General features: G+C 43.4%; 1 protein-coding gene across 1 annotated transcript in view; it reads left to right on the top strand.

The window, feature by feature from the left end:
* Window positions 1–25,018, top strand: part of THSD7B (thrombospondin type 1 domain containing 7B) — a 2,969,219-nt gene that overhangs the window by 2,619,414 nt on the left and 324,787 nt on the right. The window contains exon 19 of the mRNA XM_069616536.1: window positions 2,075–2,190. Within this exon, the coding sequence (XP_069472637.1) occupies window positions 2,075–2,190 (116 nt within the window). The remainder of the gene's footprint in view (window positions 1–2,074; window positions 2,191–25,018) is intronic.

The following is a 25,018-nucleotide window of genomic DNA, read 5'->3' as shown; positions in this document are numbered from 1 at the left end:
GGACAGGAGTGAAGGAGATTGAGCAATAGTTAGATGGGCAGGACGATTCGTCAGGGTTTTTTTTATGAAGAGGGTGCACAAGAGAGTGCTTCAGGGGGGAAGGGAATACTCCAGTGGCGAAGGAGTGGTTACAGAAGTCAGCCAGAGCAGGAGCCAGGGTGTCAATAGGGTCCTGTGGTTCTTGATGGTTTTGAAGGAACATGGGTGAACCTGTTTAGCCAAGACTTTCATAGAACAGACTTGTATAGAAACCTTGTCTGAAGAGAACAGGGGAAAGGCAGAGAAGGAAGGAGGAGAGGTGGCTGAAGAAGGGCCAGGGGAAGAGCAGGGAGTAGAGGGAGGAGGGGGAGAGGAAGAGAGAGAGGACATGATGTCCTTAGTTTTAGAGATGAAATGAGAAGCAAGAGCAATGCAGAGGGCCTGGGAGGGGACAGGAGAGGTAGAAATGGATCAGATGTCAGATTTTGGCGTGCGTGTGTGCAGGTGGCGTTTCGATCTAACTTAGGGGTGCCCATAAGCAGTGTAGCAAGGTGCAGGAATGGTTTACAGGGGTTCGCATACAGATTTTTGGAGTTTTGCCCAAGTTATGAAGTATCATATTCATGTTGTCTGGGTGCAGGTAACAGTTACGGGGGACCCCGCGCAGGATCCCCGAGATGCAGGCCTGTTTGCGGGGGACCCAAGCACTGTTTGAAGGGTGCATCTATTAGCATCTGGGGGAACACGCAACAGTGACTGTTCTGGATGTTTTTGCTTTCCGTGGCGGCATGTCGGGGGCTTTCCGTCCATACCTTGCGTATACGTTTCCTTTGCGCAAACAATTCCATGAATTTGCGGAGTGCACACTTTTTATTCCACGTGCAGGCTCGCGCAGTGTCCTTCTCAGCGCACAGCCTTTGCCAGATAAATGCAAACTTTTCCATGAATCGGGCCCAAAATGTACAGTCAAGGTATCTTTATTTTTTCTGAACATTAGAATGTAAGAATTGTAAGTTATCTAAAGCCATTGTTCACACACACACACACAACGTTGTCTTGTTCCTTGTAAATTGCATGTACTCTAGAAACAATAAAAGTCTTTCATATTTCTCACACCATATTCTTCACTAATAGCAGTTAGGTAACAACCATTGGTCAGAAACAGGGCTGTACAGATCTGTGATTAGTGAACATCTTCGAGGAATATCTCGTGTTGACTCGAAAAGTCATACATGCATAGCATGTTCACCCAGCCACACTTGAACGTGTGCTGCTTACATTGTAGTATGGAACCTCTTGAAAAGCAGGTGTTTATGCAGTTTATAGGAAACATTTATTTTCTTCTAAGCCATTTTCTTCAGACTGTCTTTCATCAACACAGGAATACAATTGCTGGATTAAAACTACACATACATATGTTTAAGGAATATCCTCACCAAAATAGAATATCTTCTGTTGAACATTTTGCAGTCTTCAAAATAGTGGTCATGCATTCCCACGTACTAAATGAATCCTACAAGATTGGGACAAAACGTAGTCTGTTTCTAAATGGAGTCTAAAAGATTAGAGCATAACTAGTCTGCTATGAATCAGACGGTATTCATTACAATTCAGTATTTCTTCCGCAAAGCCCTAAAGCCCTCACTCTTCACCTAACCCCCACCGCAAACGTCTTGGATACAAGACGTCTCAACACCAACCTTAAACTATATTGTATAATGTATGTATGCATGTATTTATGTATGTATCCATCTGTATTGAATCCAAAGGCCAATCAAAGGTCTCATGTGACTAAGCTCATTAAATAAATTCAGATAAATAAATAAAAGAATGCTTATTGATACTAAAAACGACTAAATGTAGTCTTCAAATACTATAAAAAGCACAGTTAAACAAGAATTCTGCAATTCTACTTGAGTGAGGGGGTGCACATTATTTGTTTGGATTGGTAATGCTAGAAATCCGAGATATATAGCAACAGCGTCCCCATCCCGCCCCCACTTCTGAAAAGAAAATTGGTCAAATATGAATTCTTGTGTAAACATCTTTTTGGCAACATATGCTTTTGTAACTCGCTGTTGTTGTATTCATACAGAATGGAGCACATGTCAGCTAAGTGAAAATGCAGGCTGTGGACAGGGCATCAAGACGCGGATTTTGGACTGCACCCGCAGCGATGGAAAAGCGGTGCCTATCAGCTACTGCGAACAGGTAAGAGATGGAAGCGAAGATTCCAGTTATTTTAGGTGTGGTTCGCTATTATGTTTCCTCTTTAAGCCTTAAGGTAGAAGAATAATTGGCCAGTGTGTGGAAATTCACTATCTGAAAACTGTCAAATCTTCTTACTTAACACAAGTCTTCACTCATTGGTGGACACTAAATTGACTTTTGTAAAAATGATGAATTCTCTTTATCATGCTCCACGTGGACAAAGAATACTCACCATGGCATTTTGCACTTGCGAGCACCTAGTTGGGGGAATCGATAGAAAATCAGCAGGGAGGTAGGGGTGGAGCTGAACTCTTCTCACAGCTCTGTAGGGCCACTATTCTAGCTCAGGCTGTGCTGCAGCATTGCTCGGTCACAAGAAGAACATTCTCTCTCACTCTTGTGAACAACATGCTGGAACTGATGGTAGGAAAGGGGATTCCTGCCATACAATTCTGCTATAAAATGTGTTAGAGGAGCTAAAAGATGCTTTCTCCTCAGTCATCCCTCCATGTTAAATGTTTGGAATTTTTAGCACCGTTCAAAGTGGCTTTGCACTGCTGAAAAGTGACTTTGCACTGCGGACACAAACCCTGATTCAAAGAGCTGTGCAGTCTATTTCTGCCGTGCAATGTCCGTGCAAAGTCAGTGCAAAAAGACTTTTTGCGGGCTTTGTGCTGCAAAAATACACGTTGCACAGTTCCATGTATCAGGGTTTGTGTCAGCTGCACAAAGTCACTTTTCAGCAGTGTAAAGTCACTTTTAACCGTGCAAACAATTCCATGAATCGGGCCCCAGGTGTGAGAGTAATTTGAGCTATCTTTCAAGTTCTGTCACAGAGCTAGCTGCATATCACCCACCATGAGGTCAGGAGGGCGTGCATGCTTTTTTGTCAGCGTTATTTGGACACTTTCCATGTTAGCGTCTAGTGGTGAGTGAAAATGATCAGTGATTTGCTGAAACAACCACATTTTGAGTACGTTTTTGTTTCCTCAAACTTGTCAAACTTTTCTCGAGATTCATCAAGAAAAGATTAAGGGAAACCAGGGATTGAATGGAAGGCCCTTCAAGGAAGGTAAGGCTGTTGTCATCCTCAATGGGCCCTTTAACATTCCCTGTTGCTCTACTGGGACCTGGCAGGCCCTGCTAGGCAGTGGAGAGCCTTAATATTGTTTTCTATTTCTAGCGCCCTTGCACTGGAAATAAATAAAAAAGTACAACAAATATATATTATTGGGGTCCTTGGAAGAGACCTTTGGGGAGCAGTGGTGGGACATAGGGGCACTTGTGTGGCACGTGGGCTGTGTGGTTTGCACCCTCAATTGTAATATTGCAGGTCACCGAACATTGTGCCATGTTACCAGCAAAAATGAACAGGACACTTTCAGAGAAGTTTGTCTATCTGGGACATAGTGTGCATGCATTATAAGGATATAGCACGTCACTGAGGGGTTAATGTGACGTAATAGAGGAATGAGGCTGAATGTCAATTTCTTTTTTAAGGTCACCATACTTGGAGGTGGTTTGCAATAGATTGTGTGCGTATGGTAGGGGCTATTCTATTCTTTATTACACATGGGTACACTCTGTCATCACTGGTAATAACTAGCCAATTGCTTATTCTAATGTAAGAGATCTTACAGTTGTTGATACATATAATATCATAAATGATTGCTTTTCAAACTCGTTCTGTGTTGGGTATACTATCATAATGTGTCCTTTCTTCGACTGATTCATTCATCTTGAAGTGGCGGTAGTTAGTCATCTACGCCCTTGCACTTGCAGATGGTTCTCTAGTCACTCTGATTTAAAATCCTAATTAAGTTAAGACAAAACTCTTTCATAGAGACTGGATTAACACTAGAACCGCATGTAGTCAGTACCGAGATTTCGACCTTGATCTGTTTGCCATAAAAAAATATAGTGTACCTGAGCCTTATCTGTAACAATCTCCATCGCCTCTGCACAGAAATGACTTCATTCGTTTGATGCTGAACGTGTGGCCAACAAGACAGATTTTGGCGTGGGGAAAAATTATCAAGAGCACAGCCAATTACTGTAGCTTCTGTGAGAGACTAGATCACGAAGAAACGCTAAGCCATCTCCTGACTGAGTGTGATGCACTTATCTACCAACGATGCACACACTTCAAATACTTGATGGAACTTTTTAGACTCCTATGGAAGTTAATACATTCCTGAACTTACACGCAGTCTAGGATAAGGGCAATTGCGTTTCTTCGTGTTCTGAAACTACAGGAGAGTAATGAGACTATTGTCAATGAGATCATCTCATCCCAGGTATAAGCATGAGAATAGTGCAGTGGATGTGAGTGTCTTTCGATCAAGAATCCAGATGTCTGTCTAAGAACTGTTTTAGAACTCACTAACAGTGGCTATAAGTTGATTTGAAAATTGGTTGTGTTAAACTTGGGTTCTGTGATTTTTTTTTTTTTGTGTATACACGTTTAGCATGTTTGTCCTCAAATAAGTTTTGTAATGTCTTTCTATTTTAACTTTCAATTGTATAATTAATGTTTTACTATGTTTTCTGTGATGATGATATTGTAAAGTTGATTTACATCAGCTATGTCAATGAAAAAATAATAATAATCATAAAAAATAAAAAAAATGCATCTTGTAATATGTTATAGAAAATAGTTTAGGCATTTTAATAAAACAGTTAGAATAAATACTAAGAGGCAGATAGATTGTTGCACGTCCTTGTTAAACTACAGCAGTGCACACATTAAACACACTCCAATAAGCAGTTCTTTATCAATTATTGCCTGCACAGTGTCCTAGAAAGCCATTTTAGAAGAAATGAATCTAAACAAGCATTGGCAAAGCCAACAGTATTGTCTTGTTTAAAAGTATTAGTCATTTGCCAGGCACTGCTATTAAGTGCACAGGTACCTGCACCGTTGTGCAGCTGCTATGATTGACGGACAGTTAATACCACTCTGGCAGTGCCAGGCAAGTGCCCTTTCAGCACCTGCACAAATGCTCAACTGTTGGCATCGCCAATGCTTGTTTTGTAGGGTGTTGAAATAAGATGGAGTTATACATGGTGCCAAAGGCTGCCGCCAGGGCAACACTACACAGCATATCACAGCGCAACATGGCATAATACAACATAACACAGTATTACAAATAATAAAATATACATTCAATCCTTACCAGCGCACACCTAAATTCTTAGACATGAGATACACAATTATGCAAAACCAACACAAAAAAAAAACTTGGGTGCTGGGGGTATCACAACCCTGACACAAAATCGTTGACAAATATAAACGCAAGGTGTCCAATTTCTGGACACTCCCGTCCCCTGCACACCTAAGGCTGAACAAACAGCTCATTAAATGAGCCTTAAGGTGTGCAGGGGACGGGAGTGTCCTTTTTCTTTCTTTCAATTATCGGAGGCGTGGGCAGACCCACGCAGGCGCTTCCCCATCCTAAAGGATGATGTGCACCAGACCCACCAATCATTACTTAGCTTACATAAACTCACAACTCCTCCCACCGCCCCGTCCGCCTCAAAAAATCCAACATCACACTGCTCCTCCTCCTGCCTCTCACCCCGTCACCTCCCAGCAAAGTCCTCCCACTCAGCTCAGACACACGTAGTGCAGTCAACCGAACCCTCATCAATTCTCTCTCTTCAACATGTCTCTCACACCTAAGCAAAAAATGTCCCACAGTCTCAGGCACCCCACACACCGCACAGTCCCTCGACTCACGCTTCCCCACTCGAAACAGACAGTCATTCAGCCCCACATGCCCTATCCTCAACCGATTCAGCATCACCTCCTCCCCCCTCCTCCATTCCAGACTCCCCGCATCCACCTTCACCGACACTTTTCCACAAACACCAAACATCCACCTGCCCTTCACCCCACTCACCCACCTCTCCTGCCACTCATCCATGACCTGTCTCACCATCACAGCCTTCACCTCATCCACACTCAAAGGCAACCTCACATTGACCACTCCCCTCCTCATACCCTCACCCGCCATACAAATAAACACATCATTCGTCGGTCACCCCACTTTATACTCCCCAGTGTTTTCCAAATAATACGCCATACCCACTCTCCCAGACACAGGATCTTTCGAACTGTCTGTGAACACCTTGCATCCTTCCTTCCCTGCCACATACGCCTGATCCAAAGCTTTGATCTCACCCCGCAAACCTTCCTTCTTCGACACCACACTCGCCAACTCTAAACACACCTTTGGAGACCCCATCATCCACTTCGGCCATCTCACCAAATCCATACCTGTCACAGCCAACAACTCGCCTACACCCCACTTCACCCCTTTCTCCCACATATGAAATCCCAAAGTGCCCCCCTTCCTCCTCCACTGGTCCCTATAGTAGTCAAACCTCCAATTATACTTCAAACATTCACGCACCGGATGAGCCACACTCTTCGTACTGCACTTCACCCACCACCTCATATTCAACGCATCCCTCCTCAACCCCAACGGCATCTCCCCCACAAGCACCTGCACCGCATTCACTGGCTAGGACCTCATCACACCCGAACACACCCCCAATGCCCTCGCCTGCACCCTATCCAACCGCAACTTCTGACTCGCTGTGAAACCCACTGCCACCTGACATCCAAAATCCATCACACTCAAAATGAACCCCTTATACAACATTCGTAAACACTTCTGCTGCGCACCCCACTCTTTCCCTAACACCGCCCGCAACAAATTCAACCTAAGTTTACACTTATCCACCACACCATCCACCTGCAAATTCCAGTTCAACTTCCTATCCAGAATCACCCCAAGTACCGAAACTCTTCTACGCTCTTCACCCTCACACCTTTCAAAACCAATTCTAACTCCTGCTGCACCCTTTTCCTCGAGAAAACCATACTTACACTTTTATCCACAGACACCGAATAGCCCCATTTCCCACACCACTCCTCCTTACGCACTATCGCAGCTTGCAGCTGACTCTGCACCAACAACAAACTCCGCCCTCTTACCCATACCACACCATCATCTGCAAAGAAATCCACCTGACATTCGATATCCGCCAAAGCCCGAATCAACCCATCCACCATCACATTAAACAGCATTGCACTAATCACACTCCCCTGCGGCGTCCCATTCTCCATCTTCCAAACCTCAGACATCACCCCCCTCACTCTCACCTGAAAGGTCCTATCAGCCAAAAACGCCCTAATCCACTGAAACATCCTCCCTTTCACCCCCATCTCCAACAGTCTTATCAACAACCCGCTCTTCCATACCATATCATACGCTTTCTCCAAATCCAAAAGGAAAGTCCCCACCAACTCCCCATCACACAACGTCTCCTCCACACCAGTCAACAACCTTACTAACGGATCAGCCACCGACTGATTCCTCCTAAACCCACTCTGGAAATCACTCAATCGCCCATTCGACTCCAAATAAAACCCCAATCGCTCAACCACCATCCGTTCCATAACCTTACACATCACAACAGTCAGCGCAATCGGCCTACATGACTTACATTCCGTCGGAACCTTGCCACCCTTCAGAATCGCCACCACAATCACTCTCTTCCACAACTTCGGCAAAACTCCACTCTTCCAGATCTCATTGAACAGCGCCAATACCTCCAACTTACATTCCACTGGCAACTTCTCCAAAAATACATACATGACCCCATTCACCCCTGGGCTAGACCACTTCCCCTTCCGAATCGCCCCAACCAACTCCACCATAGAAAACGGAACCTCGTACTGTTCCTCCCAAGGCCCAACATCCACCAACAACTCCCGCATCTCCTCTTCAACCACACCCATACCTAGCCTCACTGCTTCTGGAAAATTCCCTGAACTGTGAACCTCCGCAAAATACTCCCCCAACAAATTCGCCTTCTCCCCTTCCTCACTGACCACCTCTTCCCCTTTCAACACACAGACATACCACCCTGCGGCCTCATCAATCCGGACATCCACTTGAACTGTTTCCAAACCTCACCCACACCAGAATCACTCCCCAAGGACCCACAATAGCCCCTCCAATGTCCTTGCTTTCTTTCCCTAATCACCCTCTGCACCACCGCCTTAGCCTTCTTATATGCCACCAGATCCACCAACATTCCCGTTCTCAACGCCCTCACCCTAGCCTTCTTCCGTGCCGCCACTGCTCTTGAACATTCCACCGACCACCAAGGAACCTCGATCTTTCCACCCTTCCCCTTCTCAATCTCCGGAATTGCTGCCACAGACGCTGCTCTCATTCCCTGCACAAGATGCTCATACCATTCATCCACCCCCCATCCCTTCCCCATGGAACAATCAAATCCCGACACACTCCCTTATACACCTCCCAATCAGCCTTCCTAAAATTCAACCGACTCCCAGACATACGTGGCCTGATCCCTACCTCACCCCTCACAGTCACCAAAATAGCAGAATGATCGCTCCCCATGTCCCCATCCTCACGCACCTCCCAATCACATTCACCCACAATTGCAGCAGTCACCCAGGTCAAATCCAAGCACGACAATTTCCCAGTCCTCACATCCAACCGTGTACCCGAACCATCATTCAGCAATACCAGACTCAATTCATCCGTCATGTCCTCCAACAGTTCCCCATTCGTATCTGTCCGATCACTACCCCACAACGTGTTGGCACTGTTAAAATCGCCACACAAAACACAAGGTCCCACATGTCCCCTTATCACTCTAGACAGTACACCCACTTCCACCACCTCACACGGATTATAATAATTCAGCACCAATACTTCCGATCCTCCTACCCGAATCCCCGCCCCAATCGCATCTACTGTTCCATCCACCACAATCTCCCTGGCAACCAACCCTTTTCGAACTGCTAGAGCCACACCCCCTCCTCTCCCCTCCATCCTATCCTTACGAAACAACTCAAAACCCGGAATCACAAACCTCAGATCGCCCCTTAACCACGTCTCCTGAATACAAACCATGTCAACATTCAATTCCCCACACAACACCGCTTTCAACTCCTGACCATTCCTCAACAAACTCCTCGCGTTCCACTGCAAAATCCTCATGCCGGCACCCCACTCTGCTTCCGCACTTTAGCAACCATCCTAAACACATCCTGGTACGCCACATCCACAACACTCAAAATCCTCCTCCCCGCTTCCACCACTCCTTTCGTAAGATCCGACACACTGATAGACACATTCCCCTGGACCAGCTCCAGCACACTCACTATGAAGCACATAAACCCAGTTTTCGGGACAATCACCACTTCTACGCCTTTAACCTCACCCACCACTTTCTTCCTTCCCAGAGCCTCATCCACCACCGGCTCTTTCGCACTCACCTCACTCACTACCCATGCCGGTTTCACCCTTGCTACATCCTCCGCATAAGACAAACCTTCCGCCGCCCTAACCTGCACTACCTGTCTCGCCACCCTGTGACTCTCACACCCCCTATATGTGGTAGAATGCCCACCCCCCCACAATTCACACACTTCTCCGGGGTCTCCACCTTGCATTCCTTAATATCATGATCTCCACCACACCTCCCACAGTGTTTCTCATTCCTGCATACACTCGCCACATGTCCAAACTGTTGACATTTATAACATCTCAAGGGCAATGCTACATAAACTTTCACACGGAACCTCTGATATCCCAACTCCACCACTCCCGGACACTCCGTCCTCGCAAACCTCACTGCCACAGTCGTAGATACCACATCCCCATGTGCATCTCTCCTCCCCAACCTCCATGCTTCCACCACCCCCACATCCGCCAATTCCTTTTCCACCTCAGACATATTCACAGACACTGGCACTCCATACACACCCCCTTACACGACACACCACTTTGATCAATCACTCGCATCGCATGCCTACCTAGACAACGCACCTCCAGAATCTTAGCCTTGCTACCAGCATCCGTCCCCTCCACCAACAACCGGCCCCCAGCCACCACTAACACCCGAGTAACATCCCCCACAGCCGCCTCCACCCATCTAGCAATTTCCAATGGATCCACCCCCAGAAACGTCTTCTCTCGACTCTCAGGCTTCAACACCACCTTCCACACACTGTCACCCTGCATCTTCTCCTCCCCAGACCCACCGCTCTCTGAGGCTTCCAGCCCTTTCAAAATGCACTTTTCCTGGATTACCGACCCAGTGTTGTTCCGGGCCAGCCCCCCTTCATCATCCCTCGGGGATCTGCTGCAATCCTGTCCCCCACTCTCCTCCATCCCTCTTTCCACAGATGTAGATTTTATTGTCAACATCCTCCCCCTCTTCACCCCTCCTCCACCTCCTTTTTCTTTCCTTTCTCCTTACCCATCCTTACCTGCTCCTTAGAGCTCATTCACCCCCAGCCCCAGCCTTGAGAGTCTGCTCCACCTCCTCGAGCCCAGCACCCTCCACCCAGTCACCGCTCCGCCCTGCCTGAGTCCGCCCACTGTTCTCATCTGCAGCTTGACTCTGTTCGCATGATGATGCACCATCACCCTATGGCTGCGCAAGGGACGGACGGGAGTGTCCATAGAGTGTCCACCCACACCGAAAAACAGAGCAGGGGGTGAAGATTTTGTAAAGAAGTGACAACAGCGGATACGTCCACACGTTCCTTAACCGAGCATCTTCTCACAGAAACCGCGAATTGCACATGAACCCTGTAAAATACAGGATGTATCATACATGACCTAAACATATTTCAAAAGCCCAACTTTCCTTGGTCTTTAATAGCTTGTGGTTTTCTTTAGCAATGCACATTCTCCACAAGCTGCATCTGGGCGCTCTGATTTAAAAATAGGAAATACACTTAATTCACATTGAATTCAATTATAATTGCAGCATATTTTTCTCAAAACCAAGCACAGGCTTCGTGGGAATGAGTAAATCGCAAATAATGTCTTGTGATGTGCAGGTTAGGAACCCGAGTGGAGCACAACACTGTTTCGCTGCCCCAGGTCATGCAAGAGGGTTACTGTGTGTCGCAGTCCCCCAGCCCTCCCCCTTTGGTCGATGTTCAGAGATGGGGCAGGACTGGCACACCACATCTGCCCTGTTTAAGACAGGCAATTGAGTTTCCTTTCAATTTAGTGCACTTTTGATGGGAATTCCGTTTCAGCACAACGCCCCGTCCCCGCTTGTAAATCAGTGCCCGCCGCACGTTCGTGGTTGGGGTGGGTTATTCATTGCCACTGCCTCTACCCTCGGCGCTAACAATTGCGGGAGTTGTTCCTAAAAAAAAGCGCATGCATGCGTTTCAATAAAGAATCAAAGAAATGCAAATTACATCGTTTATTTCTCAAGAGATTCGAAACTTTAAAATCTGAATAATAATAATAACAACACAAATAAAAACATCTGAAACAAAAAATAACAACAATGTAATTTAATGCCATCTAACAATAATAGCTAATAGCAAGTTAATAACACTAACTAACAACAATAGTAGATAGAAAGAAAAAAATACAATTTAAGCCTTCAACTCCAAAGATAAAACATTTAAAAAAAATACAATTGCATTTACAATAGAGGTTGTTGTCCCGCATAAACAATAATTCCACATTGTATCTTCTGATAGTATATTCGACTATTTCATACATTTATAAAAAGTTGTTTCTCTTGAATGCTGCAACAAGTCACCGTTTAAGAACACAAATGTCTGACAGTTTCTTTCTGATTCCTGTCCATTCAAAATTGACAACACATAGTTTCCTCTTTTAAGAGACCATATCTGGAGAATATCTCCTTGGCATGTAATAAATTCATGGGAACACAGAGAAATGTAGAGCGAGCCTTCTTACTAGAGTATAAGTAAGGGGCTAAAATGTCTTGTCGTTTATGGTCCAGTTTCAGGGGTGTCAAGGGGGGGCGGGGGAGATGGATGAACTTCAGTGAAAGCCTAATCTGCAATATAAAGCGCTCTTTTCACTTTATCATGGTTTTCAATGAGTTCCACTGAGGTGCACCCCATTTTAGCTAACAGCAATAAAGAGAGCACCTTCAATTCAGACAGTACGTTCAAACCTCCCAGCTCACATGCCTCCTTCAGATCAACGAATAAGGAATTGGCTACTGGAGCCAAAATCTTCCCGTACAGTCACAAGTTACGCCAAAGCGCCCTTGCTTTGAGATAGATTATGCCCAACTCATAACGAATCACAGAGCGTGGCATGGAACTTAGGAGTCTTCTCCATATCAGGGCTTCCAAATAGGACATATGTTCAATAATTGAGGAATCATATACCTCAATCACATTAAGTAATTTTGGGGTGATTTTGTCCTCAAAGAAGCGCAAGAATGGCAAGAGTGAAAACTTACCATACTTACAATCGCCCATCCTTAACTAATTCGCCAAATAATGGTCTTTGTAGGGAGCCACGAGTGAATGGCTGTAATGGAGAGCTTTGAATTAATCATGAAACCCAGATAGTGAAAAAACTCAATCATCTCCACCGGTGCCACCTGGACAGGCCACTTAACGGGGATCTTCCTCCTGGAGTGAACAAATTGGATCACCTTTGTGACGGATTTACTGATGAGGAATGGGCGTTCACAAAAGACGAAAAAACATCAAGGAGGAATTGGAAACCAATTGGTGTATTGTTGAAAATGAGATAGTCATCGGCATAACCCAACCATAGTGGTCGCAGGGTAGAGATTTAAGGTGTTTCCAGGGCTACTGGTTGGAGGCACTGGTCCAAATCTGCCATGTATATATTATAGAGGCACGAGGTCAATACACATCCCTGCTACACGTCTCTAAAGGTTTTTATCGGATGAGTTAGTAAGCCCTACTGATTTATTGGTTGCTTTATGAACTGGTATCTGCTGGCTGGATTAAATGGTAGGTGCAAAGGGGATATCCCACCAATATTTACTTTTTAATCAGGTAACTGGAAATCCATGATTGATTAATGTATTGTATACGGTTTCTCCTTCCACCGGGTAAAAAACCTCATGATTCATGAGAGGTCGGAGAGCGATCACAATCCGCTAGCCATAGAAAAGATAATGCAGGTCACTCAAGAACTAAGACCCTCTCACCAAACTGGGCTTCTGTAGCTGCCACCCAGGAAGGTAGCAGGAAAAGAATAGTTGGCAAGTATTCTCTTGGATGCATATACCTGCGGTCTATATTCTCAGATTTATAAAGGAGACAACCTAGATAGGACTGTCCGCTCCTTTGGGCAACTTCAGAGGTTTGTTCAGGGTAAATTGATGCTTTCTACAGCAGCTCCATGAAGAAAGCACGAGAAATAAGCCCTAGGAGTGCCCTCGTTCGATGTGGAGTGCAGACAAGCTAAATGGGTACTGCACTCTGAATCGAAGGAGGGTGCTTCGAAAGCTGGCCAATTGCATGCAAATAAGATAGCCTATAAGAAACTATTAAAGGCTAAGAAGCAACAATTCACTGACCAGCAATGGGAGCAGCTGGATAGGGCAATATAGGAAAATAATGCTAAAGCATTCTGGAAGATGGTTTTAAAAGGGTATGAAGAAAAGGGGGAAGGCAATACTCAGTAAATATCACCATTGGTTTGGACAGCACATTTTCAGGAGGTCCTCTTTACGGAGGAATCTGAAGCCTCCAGGTATAAAAGTTGAAATACCCAGGACAAGATAAATTTTACATAGGAAGAAATTGTCATCCAAATCCTAGAGTTTAAAAAGAGTAAAACTGCAGGCCCTGATGGAGGTAAGGCCCGAAGTGTTCATATGGTTTTATGACTGGTGTCTCCAGAGTTGGAGCAATATTTCAACATAATCTCTCTAGGACACAAATGCCCATAACCTGGAAAAGGAGTCTATTAGTACCCCTCTTTAAAAAGTGTCCAGTAGCGAAACCTCATTGTTACCGACCAATATCACTATTAAAGTGAGATATTTGCAGGCTGCTTGGCAACTAGGTGGCAGAATTGGACGCTAGATAATAGTGTTTTGCCAGACAGCCAAGCTGGTTTCAGAAAGGGATTCTCCAAGCTAGATCAATGTCTTCTGGTAAATAACATAGTGGAGAAATACACTAAGTTTGGAGGCAGTGAGGTATAATCAGCCTTTTTTGATTTATCTATGGCCTTTGATTCAATGGGAATTTGTCATGGAGGAATTTGGATCAAATGGGCATCCCTTTTGGTTTGTTGAAACAAATTCAATTAGTGAATGTGTATACATCGATAGCGGTCTGTTTCTCCAGGACAAATTAATATTCGGAGGACCTTCGCACTAATAGAGGGGTCAAACAGTGCTGCCAATTAGCATCATTCTTTTCTACTTTTTACCAGATTGTATCCTGCACGCTGCTTCACTTAAGGTTATTCCTAAAGGGGATTACGTTCAGTGCCCTGCTTTACGCTGATGACACTGTGCTAATGGATCTTATGGAAGGTGGTCTGCAGCAGAGTCTTCTATGTGCAGACACATTTTTCAAAGGTCTGAAATTAAATTTGTCAAAAGCAAAGATCATGGTCCTTGGAAAAGGTAACATCCTTAACAAGAGGGATAAAGAGCGGGTTAAAATGTATAGGTCACTGGTGTTGGTATCTTCCCAAGACAGTAGCTGGAACATGCACATAAGTAAGCGTTAGAGGGCTGCTACACTTTTATCATCTCTATGACGAAAAAAGATTAAACACGTGCCTCTCTGTATTAAAGCTTAAAACTGCCATGGAATTGTTACATGGAGGTGAGATATAGTGGTTCTCCTCCTGCAAACAGCTTGAGGCCATACAAAGTAAATGTTTAAGGAAACTAGCAGGGCTATTGCTTGCAATGCCTCGAGATGCACTGCAACTCAAGTTAGGTGTGTCCATTATAGGCTGTCCGGCTCAGAAGAGGTTGCTATAGATTTGCCTTAAAGTGCCTTTTTGATTCCTCAATAAACCCCCATTAAAGGGAAGGCCTATAATGGAATGGTGAGAACCCTGCGCAAGTGAAGCACCAATGGCATTTGAATGGGATTGCCCTCATGAAGTGTTGGGAGTTAAACGAGGTAGTAACCCTTAGCGCTAGCAGGAATGATTACAAAATAAGTGTGCTGCAAAAGAAGATTTGGAAAGTACCGAGCTGTGCATCGTGAAGTTGACATCTCTAAGGCTGTATAATGAGGCCTGGACTTATGCAACAACACCCAACTCTGTAAGGCTGTATAATGAGGCCTGGACTTATGCAACAACACCCAACTCTGTAAGGCTGTATAATGAGGCCTGGACTTATGCAACAACACCCAACTCTGTAAGGCTGTATAATGAGGCCTGGACTTATGCAACAACACCCAACTCTGTAAGGCTGTATAATGAGGCATGGACTTATGCAACAACACCCAACTCTGTAAGGCTGTATAATGAGGCCTGGATTTATGCAACAACACCCAACACTGTAAGGCTGTATAATGAGGCCTGGACTTATGCAACAACACCCAACTCTGTAAGGCTGTATAATGAGGCATGGACTTATGTAACAACACCCAACTCTGTAATTACAATACAATCACAAGAGTGTAGAAGGGTCGTCCCAATGATTAGATTCAATCTGATGCCTGTGAAAACTAGAAGAAGGTTGAAGGGCACCGGCATGCAATGCACCTGCGGGTCGGGCAAAGATGAGAAGCTTGTACGTGTTCTACTTACTTTTATTTTTCATATTGAATTAAGAAGAAGATAGCTAAGGCCACATTGTCTTAAGAACAATATCACATCCTGCTCTGATGCTTTGTTGTTATCTATGCATTCTAATGAGGAGGATTTCATGTATGATAGTCATTTTAAAATATCTAAAAGCAGCGTTTAGAAGAGGCTTTAGAGTTTTTTTTGAAGTAGGTAATGTTTGTTAGGGTGTAATTGTGTACTGTCAATGGTGTATACCAAATACAATTTTGTTGACTGACCAATAACACTTAAGGGCAAAGCTATTTGGGCATTTGGGAAATATTATTCTGAGTGTTATTGCAGTAGCAGATGGCATTGTGCGAGAAGAAAAAAATGAATCTTCATAATTTATGATTGTGAAGTACCATTACAGAGCTTTTGGATTAATTCGCCTGCTGCTAACATCCACATGCTAAAATCAATACACCTTTTAAAGAAGTACATCATGTGTATATGTTGCAGCATTTTTTGTCTGCCTTCTGGTACAGAAATGGAACTCTGGTCACTCAATTGAATCTCTAAAACGAAAGCTACATGTTCTCCTTGAAATATTATTTTATGGCAGCCATGAATTTAAAATGTATGTTGAAGCTTTATGATTTCATTATTGAGTCTTTATTTTGGAAATCTTAAATTCCCAGTCATATATTCTCATTTGCAATTTCTTCAATTTAGAACTTTTGTTATGGATGTGATTCAAAATGCAATGGTAATGGTAAATAGTTCTCAGGGTAAACGTTTTTGCAACAGGTTATGCAATCGTGTGGGATTGAGAAGCAGCCAGCAAGATATTGGTCAGTCTCAGGAAACAGATGGCATGGCGATATGAGGTAGATGAGCATTTGGTATGTTCTTAGGAAAGACAGAAGGTATATGGCAATGCCATAACCATCCTTGAGCTGGATTTATGTATTTATATATTTATTGTTCACGATGGCACAGGGGATGATAGAAAATGTAATTACAACAATAATAAATAATCAAGTTAATTAAATAAACCAAAAGAAGATAAGTGGGGAGGGGCAGATGAACTTACTATGCCTTGTGAGTGGAGAGGGGTATGGGGTAGGTGCTGTGGTGCTCACAATGAGCAGCAGGTGAAGTGCTTTCGAGAAAAGGTAAGTGCAACCTCCAAGGGGAGGGTGAGCTGAAGCTAGTGCAGAGGATGGACAGCAGCTGGGATGATAAGAAGTGGGCGGTCAAGGCCCCCAGTATTTAGAAGGACCAAGCACTTCAGTCAAGCTGCTCGATTAGGGGAGAGAGGGAGTGAAGGAAGAGGTGAAGAGGAAGGTTTTGAGCTATTTCTGAAACTTGACAAGATTCTGCTCAAGACGAAAAGAGAGGGGGAGTCTATTCCAAAGAAGGGAACCTGCTGAGGAAAGTGATACACCGCCTGCTCTCTGTTTAGAAAACCACTTCACATGCAAGTAGTTGGTGCTGGAGGAACACAAGGGTCTAGAGGGGAATAAAGAGTTGCAGATAGAGTGGTCCCTTGCCACAGACAGCCTTGTGGATGATGCAGAGGGATTTGTCAGTGAATCCTAACTACATGCTTTGGTTCTCCGCAGGATGGCCACACACAGACTGTAAGTCTGAAAGGCCTGATACAATTTCAGTCAAAATGCTTTTTTTGTAGCTTCTGGGCAATAGCATTTGTTTCCCTTTAGTATGATCTGCGTACACAGGCTCCGATCACTTATGGTTTCTTTTACACAACCTTTACTGTGTCATGGAATAATTATTTTCATGGTTGAAGGAGAAAATGATGTGTGATTAAATGACTGCTGCTCTGAAGGAGTACAGTGATGGGCATTGGTTTCCAAACGCCTATTAAACTCCACAATACTATTGAACTAGAGTGATTTCAATCCTAAAGGGGAAAGAGGCACAGCATGAATGCTACACCTGTTTCAACTCTTTAATGCAGCATGGGCTGAGGGCAGCATATAATCTCTGAGAGGCGTGTGGGCCAACAAAGAAGCATCCTAAATAACAGTAGAAACTTCCAATCAAGGTCTTATAAACAAAATACACCTCTTTAATCAAACTAAAGGAATAGACTGTAAGTGATTTCAACCCGGCACTCCACCTAAGTCAAGGCCTAGTGTGTGATGCACAGTTGAAACCCTTAATTATTTATTTATGTCTATAAGTTCTTTTATTTCTGAATGATATACCCTTATATCACGCCCCTCTCTTTGAATCCCCCTTGGTCACACTGAACAAGGAAGCAGGCTGTTTTGCAAAGTTACAAATATTTATTTTTTGTTTTTGCACAATATATATATCACAGTACTTTACTGGTTATACAATGATCACCAATGGGGTGATATCACAATAAATGTCTTTAATCACGCAGAGTATTGATTGGAAAAATAATGCAGCATAGAATAAAACTTTGTTGTGGGTTCAATCAAAATGCAATGTGATTACTCTTTCCCCCTGCACGCTACTCAATCCCTCCAATATTCTATATAAAGAGATGGAAGAAGAGAAAACAGGTTTCATGTATACAGAATTCAACGAGGAGTATCAATCCCAATTTCCCCCCAACAAACACAAAGAAAAACAGGAATGATTACAAACTTGTCAAAAATGGTTTAAAGTTGGCTTTGCATGAATGGTAAAAACACTAATAATGGATTTAATTCACTAAAATTGTTTCAAGATTAGTGGGAGCCGCTTTGTATGGTATCAGACAAACACTAGCAATGATTAATGAGTAACTAGCAAGTTGAAAACTTAATTCTGAGGTCGGATGCAATGAACAGCTATTTCACGCATGATAGATTTGAGCCAAATGAAAAATTTGCGGCAAATGTTTCCGTGCGCGGTAAGCGCAATTGCGGAATAACTATAAGCAGTTGGGTTTGTTGGAAAGCTGAGGGTGTTAGCTTCAATTAGACACTAGCATAAACGGTGAAGAAGTTATTAACGTTTTTGTGGAGGTCGTTTTTTCAGAACGAGGCAAATTTGCAAAACAAGAATGCGCTTTTTAAATTTACAAACATGGTTTCTTTACACTAGGGGAGACTATGAAGATGCAAACTACATGACAGCGCTGCCACCAGCCCAGGATATCACTGGTTGGTTTTGCCTGCCGAGACGCTCGCTTTTCTTCAGAAAATATATCAGCGCAAAGATGATTTTAACACTACTATTACAGAGAACTATAGGGTAAGAGAAAGAGTTCAGGCAAGACAAATATTCTAACAATGCAGTTCGGGATATAAGAGAATGAGTTTGGATAGGATGATTTATGGACAATACATTTGCTAGTGAAAATCCTATGCTATGGATACTCACTACCAATGTTTGGAATGGACCCGTCAGGGATCCGGTCAGGGATATTTCTGGACAGGAATTCTGCTAGCACACCAGACTGGACTCAAAGCGCTCTTGTTCTACAATCAGCAATTCACTCTGGACACTGCACGGTGGGACTGGACTGGATCTGATGGGTTCTGGTTCTGGTTTGCAGCTATCTGGTCACAGCACGGTTCTACTGGGTTGGATCTCTGGATTCTAGCAATAATTCTTCTTAAGAAAGCAGCACAGCACAGCCATGCTGTTCTTTTGTTCCCCTTAGAGGTCTGGGGTAAAATCTGGTTTCTGGATTTTTTAAATGCCAAGCTGAGAAGGATTCAGCTTTGGAAATGGGCCTTTCTGCTTTCAAAGTTCTGGAGTCTGGAATATAGATTTCTCTTGCAAAGTGCTCCACCAGCAATTGGTTGGTGGGTGAATGTGTGTGTGTGTGTTTCTAGGTCCTAAACTGTCTCTATTTATGTATTTCCTAAAGGGGTGGGTATGCTGAATTCTACTAGGCACACCCCTAGGTATTCTATTGGTTGGGGTCTTTCCTCACTCTTGATTTGAGAAGAAAACAGAGTGTCATCATGACGATATGTTTTATGATCCAGGGAAACCTCCCCTTTGAGTTTGCACATGAAATCAACTTTTCATACAAGACATATTTACAATTTTACAAACTTGATAGCAATAGCATATTTATATCACAGATTTTGTGGAGCAAGTATTTATCCAAGCCCCGTCGCGGTGAGAGCTTGGGTCTAGATTTGGCAATTTTTCACACTTTTGGTCTGGTACCCAATGTCGGATTTGTCCACAATTTTACACATATGTGCGTATGATATCTGGACATAATCATATGAAGTTTCATGTTTCTGGCATCAATACAATTGCCTAAAAACCACAAATTCTTCAGTTAGGTCCCTGAAAATAGCAGAGAGTTCTGAGTACTTTTAAAACGTGACCAAACATTTCACATTAACAATCTGGTAATTTTACAATTTTTACAAATTCGCAACAGTCCTTTGTCAGTCCTTTTCAAAAATATACTTTTCTGTGCTCTAAGAATAAACAAAACTGTCTGTTCCCCCACCCAAAGTTTTTGGTGGCTCAAGAGCTATACCCACCTCTTTCCTCTGGCAGAGGCTTCTGTTGACACTTGCATCTGCATATCAATCAAGGAAGTCCTTTCTCTCTCCCTGGAGTAGAAGCTCAAATCCCCTCCCCTCTTCATCAACACTTGAATGTGAGTTCCTGGGCCAGAGAGCAGAAGTGGTGTGCCTTTTGTTGGGGCAAACTGTGGAATTTGCTTTATGGTTCTTTGGCTTCATTGGTTACTTTAAAAATCACTTTGTTTAAATTATTCTTTGATTAAAATAAACTTATAATTTCAAAACAAGCAAACAGAACTCTAATTCCATTCTTTTAAAACATAGAGATTAAATAGTTGCAACCTATATTACTTTTGATGGCAAGTCACTTAATTCCAACCATTTGATTTTAACTGCACAGGTTTAACTTCTAATGCAATTAAATGACAGCTGTCATACAGGCGGCTGGCCGGTGGTACTGTGCCCATATTTTGACAGATTTTTACAGACAAGCACACTTCTTAATGTAGATATTCTGGTGATGGATTCTGCTTTTACTGACATTGGCCCTCATTACAAGTCAGGCGGTGGACCATGGTGCTATTAGCACCATGGTACATGCCGGATTCCGCCATGGAGTATGGCGGAATTACCGCCCCATTCCAAGGTGAGTGGGGCGGTAATTCCCCATTCACCATTTGCCCTTCCCCATTCCCATTTTTGCCCCATAGGGCATAATGGGGATTACGGTGCCGTAATTAGCACCAAGGTCGCTTAGCGCCTTGGACTTTAATGCCTGCAAAAAGCAAGCGTTAAAGTGTGAATCAGGCGTTAAGGGTTTAACGGCGCTGACGCTCTTTACGGCGCCGTTAACCCCTTAACGCCTGACTTGTAATGAGGGCCATTGTGTGCTCATGAGGATTCCTTAAATAAGGTGACAGGTAACACCCAGCAAGGATGTTGAATATATATTTTGTGATGTTTGGAACCATTATTTTGTAATTTCAGCAGCCAAGGAAAAAGGGATTTCAATGCACTTCTGGGTTTCCTCGCAATAAAGCACTGCCTTTCATGTAGTTTCCATTTTCACTCTCTGAGCAGCCCAGTTACAGGTTTCCGCAGTGTGGTCTCCTTCCACTACTGACAACAGGCAAAGTAGATTGGCAGCCATCTTTTCTGGTTTCACTGCGCAATTTTCATAGAGTTAGCGCGCATAGGGCTTTTTGCAGCCATTTTGCTGGTTCTGGTGCCACCAGCACACAGGCATGTCACAGGGCAGAGACTAGTGGTTCAGTACATCCCACAAGACAAACCAAAAAACACTAAAAACCTACCTTGCTAATTAAAAATCCACAGAACATACCAACTTTTGGTTGGAATGGACACTCTGGGAGTACAGGGAGTGCTGGCAATTTTTCTTGCTACAATATTCATGTTGATCTACACATCTTTTCGAAAAGGAATTTGTGGGGTTGTAGTTGTCAGTGGGGCCTACTGAGCAAGACCAGTATACAGGACCAATGTAGACACCTTAATATCATCTTTCTAGGACTCGAAAGCATTAGACCAGGCGTTTTTCAATTTCCAGTGCATCCCATTGCATTTGAGGTGGTTGAGCAGGTGTGATGGGATTGTAAGAGGATTCAATTCAACACTACAGCTAAGTCAATGCCTAGTCTGGGATACTGAATGGAAACCCTTATTAATATATCTTTATGTCCAGTTCATGCGTTCTGGATGACTACCCCTATATAACACCCCTCTCTTTGAATAACCCTGACCCCACTGAGCCAAGAAGTAGTTCTGTTTTGCAAGTTAAAAGGTTTAATTGATAATTTAAACAATATATATATATCACGCTTTATAATAAATTAATAATTGAATATCACACTTAATCTGGTATGATAAAGATTAACAACGGAGAATCTGGCACTAACACACTTCTTGATAATCACCAAGGAGTTGACATGAAATGGATAAGATAGCAACAATACTTTTATGGTTTCAAATGGATGCAATGTGGAATGAAATGCAGTACAGAAAATAACTTGATAGGATTTCAGCAAAAGACAATGTAATCACTTTCTTGTACAATTCACCCCCCCCTTTTTATGCAATGCAAGGAAATGGAGGGAAGCACACAGTTCTCAGAAATGCAATCAAATTTGATTCAGTTCACCCAGCAACTTAGACTACAGACGTTGAAAACACAGGCCCAAATGCTTTTAAATGTGCTGGCAATGAAGAAAAAAAATATGCTAAAATGCTTTTAATTCCCTCTAGAGGTTCAGGGTGAGTGGTATCTAGTTAATATTAGTCCAGGCTCACACTAGCAATGATGCAGGGATGGTTTTTATGAGGCAAACGAATTTCTTTCAGAGGAAAGCAAAAGCAGCTATCTTTTTGCAAGTGGAGAAATTTGCAAATCGCGGTAAAATTCGCGAATGCGTCTGGTGCGATTACAGAGGAACTACGAGGGCTAGCAATATCGTTTTGGAGTCCTAGGAAAGCCAAGGATCTCAGCTTCCAGATGAAAGTTACTGCAAGTCTCTAGCACAAACGGTCACGGATATATGAGCGATTAAATAAAGGTCGTTTTTCAGATTTGAAATTTTAAAGTTCAAAAAGACAAGTGCAGCTTGCAACTAGAAAATGACAGGTGACAGCTTTGCAAATGACAGGTGACAGTTAGGAGACAGTTCTACTTAGATTAAACTAGATTGAATTATATTATTTTAACTAGGAGATTGGTTCTGCACAGTTTTCTAGGTACTCACACTATATTCTTGAGTGAAATGGATCTCGCCACGGATCTGGTCAGGTTTTAGACTCGCCTCTGGTCTCTGCACTTCACAGTGATCTGGGTCAGCTCTCTCTGGTTCTGCTAACAGGTCAGCTCTACTCTGCTGGTCTGGTCTGGGTCTCTGGTTCTGGATAGATTGAAGTCTCTAGTTTGGCTTTCTGGAGGTTTGATGGAGGCAAGGTATGGATTTTCCCGGCAGAGCTTCCAGCTGCAAATGGATTTGAAAAGTCTCTATCTGTCCTGTCTCTCTGCTTTTATGTGTTTTGAAATGGGTGTGTTCTAGCATCACTGACCCTACCTCTCTCTCAGCTTCTAATTGGTCAAACTTCCATTTCTCATTTGATTGGGGGAGCTAAGTTGTGTCAGAGTGATGTCATTTTACAGCCTGCAGAAAGTCCACTCCTCCTGTCAACTTACACACAAATCTAGATTTGAAACAAATACATATTTGCACAGGTAAACATTGGTTTAAAATTACATGCACACATCACATATCACAGGAGATATACCCTGTCCAAACTTTGCTCTTCCTGGGGGCTTGCATTCAGAAATGGCACATATTTCACTTTTTAACTGATTTTGCAATTCCGGACATTGACCCAAATTTACACACATGTGCGCAAGGAGTATGGACATTAATTGATGAAGTGTCAGATTTTTCACATGCACACATTTTGAGTAATATCCTCTTTTCCGCTAAAACCCCCCTGAACATGCCACCAGTTCTAAAAACCTCTTAAAATGTGGGCAGAAAAATCACAAGAATTATGGTGTCATTTATACAATTTTCACATGTCCGCTCTATGAGTTATTCATCTTTTTCTAAAACCATATTCTGGCTATAGAGGTGTGTCTTTTCAGCTCACATGGTACAGAAACCAGTCTTTCCAGTTTCTGCCAAGCTCAGAGACCCTGCCACTCCCAGCTTCTGCCAAGAGGAAGCTCCATTTACGACTCCCGCCAATAAAACATTTGCCTGAGTCAGGACAGGGCTTTGTTCAATTTCCTGCAGAGCCCAGGTAATTCAATCAGGGAAGTGTCATATCCCTTTTGGTGTGAGCAGCAAAAGGGCAGCTAGGCCTGGGAACACAGCTGTGACTCAAGTTTCACTCCTGATGGGGGTAGTTGCCAGGCAGAATTCAGTTCCTTAAGCCAAGTTTCAGATAAAATGTCACTTTTTGTTCCCCAGTTTAAGTCAAGACATTTTTTTACATATGCAGCTAGAATGCTGATTCTAAGTTCAAAACTATGACATTTAAACAATTGCAACCTATGTGACACTCAAAGTAGGTCACTCATTTCTCTTAAACCTTGAGATTTTTAATGTCTTTCAGTCCAAATTTACTTAAACTGCTGAAATCCCCAGCTCAGCCAGTCTTGTTATAAACCTTCAAGTCACTTCAGAATATAACTTTACATTGGATCCACCTCTCAGTAAGTCTTTCTTTGGCATGTTTTGGGTTCATTTATTCAGTTTTGCAAAAAGTAAAATCTGGTGTTGTTTTAAAACACCGGCTTTTGGATAGTGGTGAGTACTGGTACTGCACCCCTTTTTGGGATTTAAGAAAATGAATTCCCAACAGTTATGGGTTTGCTTTTGGCAATCAGCATTGCCATTCCCAATGGTTTCAGACTACTGTGTGGGTAGTCCAATGGTGGTTTTAGGCAGTGTCCTTCTGTGCCCATAACATCGGCAAAAATGAGTGGCAGCCTATTCTTCATGCATTTCCCTGTGCATTTTCTGGGAAGCTCTGGCCATCATGATGTTTTCATGTCAGTACTGCACAGTTTTGAGGTAGGGCTCGGATGCATGGGTAAATACATCCCACAAGCCCCCCTCTTGCGATGGCCATTCGGTTTCACTGATGGGACTCGCAAGATCTGGGATGTTTCCTCATCTTCTTCCAATAGATGGCACAGTTCAGCATCTTTTCCTCCATCCGGTCGGATCGATGGGTTCGCCTCGTCGGTCCTGATGGGAATATTGGGCGGTACCC

This window comes from Ambystoma mexicanum, chromosome 9 (genome assembly GCF_040938575.1).
Source record: "Ambystoma mexicanum isolate Mex_15411 chromosome 9, UKY_AmexF1_1, whole genome shotgun sequence".
Taxonomy (NCBI): domain Eukaryota; kingdom Metazoa; phylum Chordata; class Amphibia; order Caudata; family Ambystomatidae; genus Ambystoma; species Ambystoma mexicanum.
This window is presented reverse-complemented; position numbering and strand designations above follow the sequence as displayed.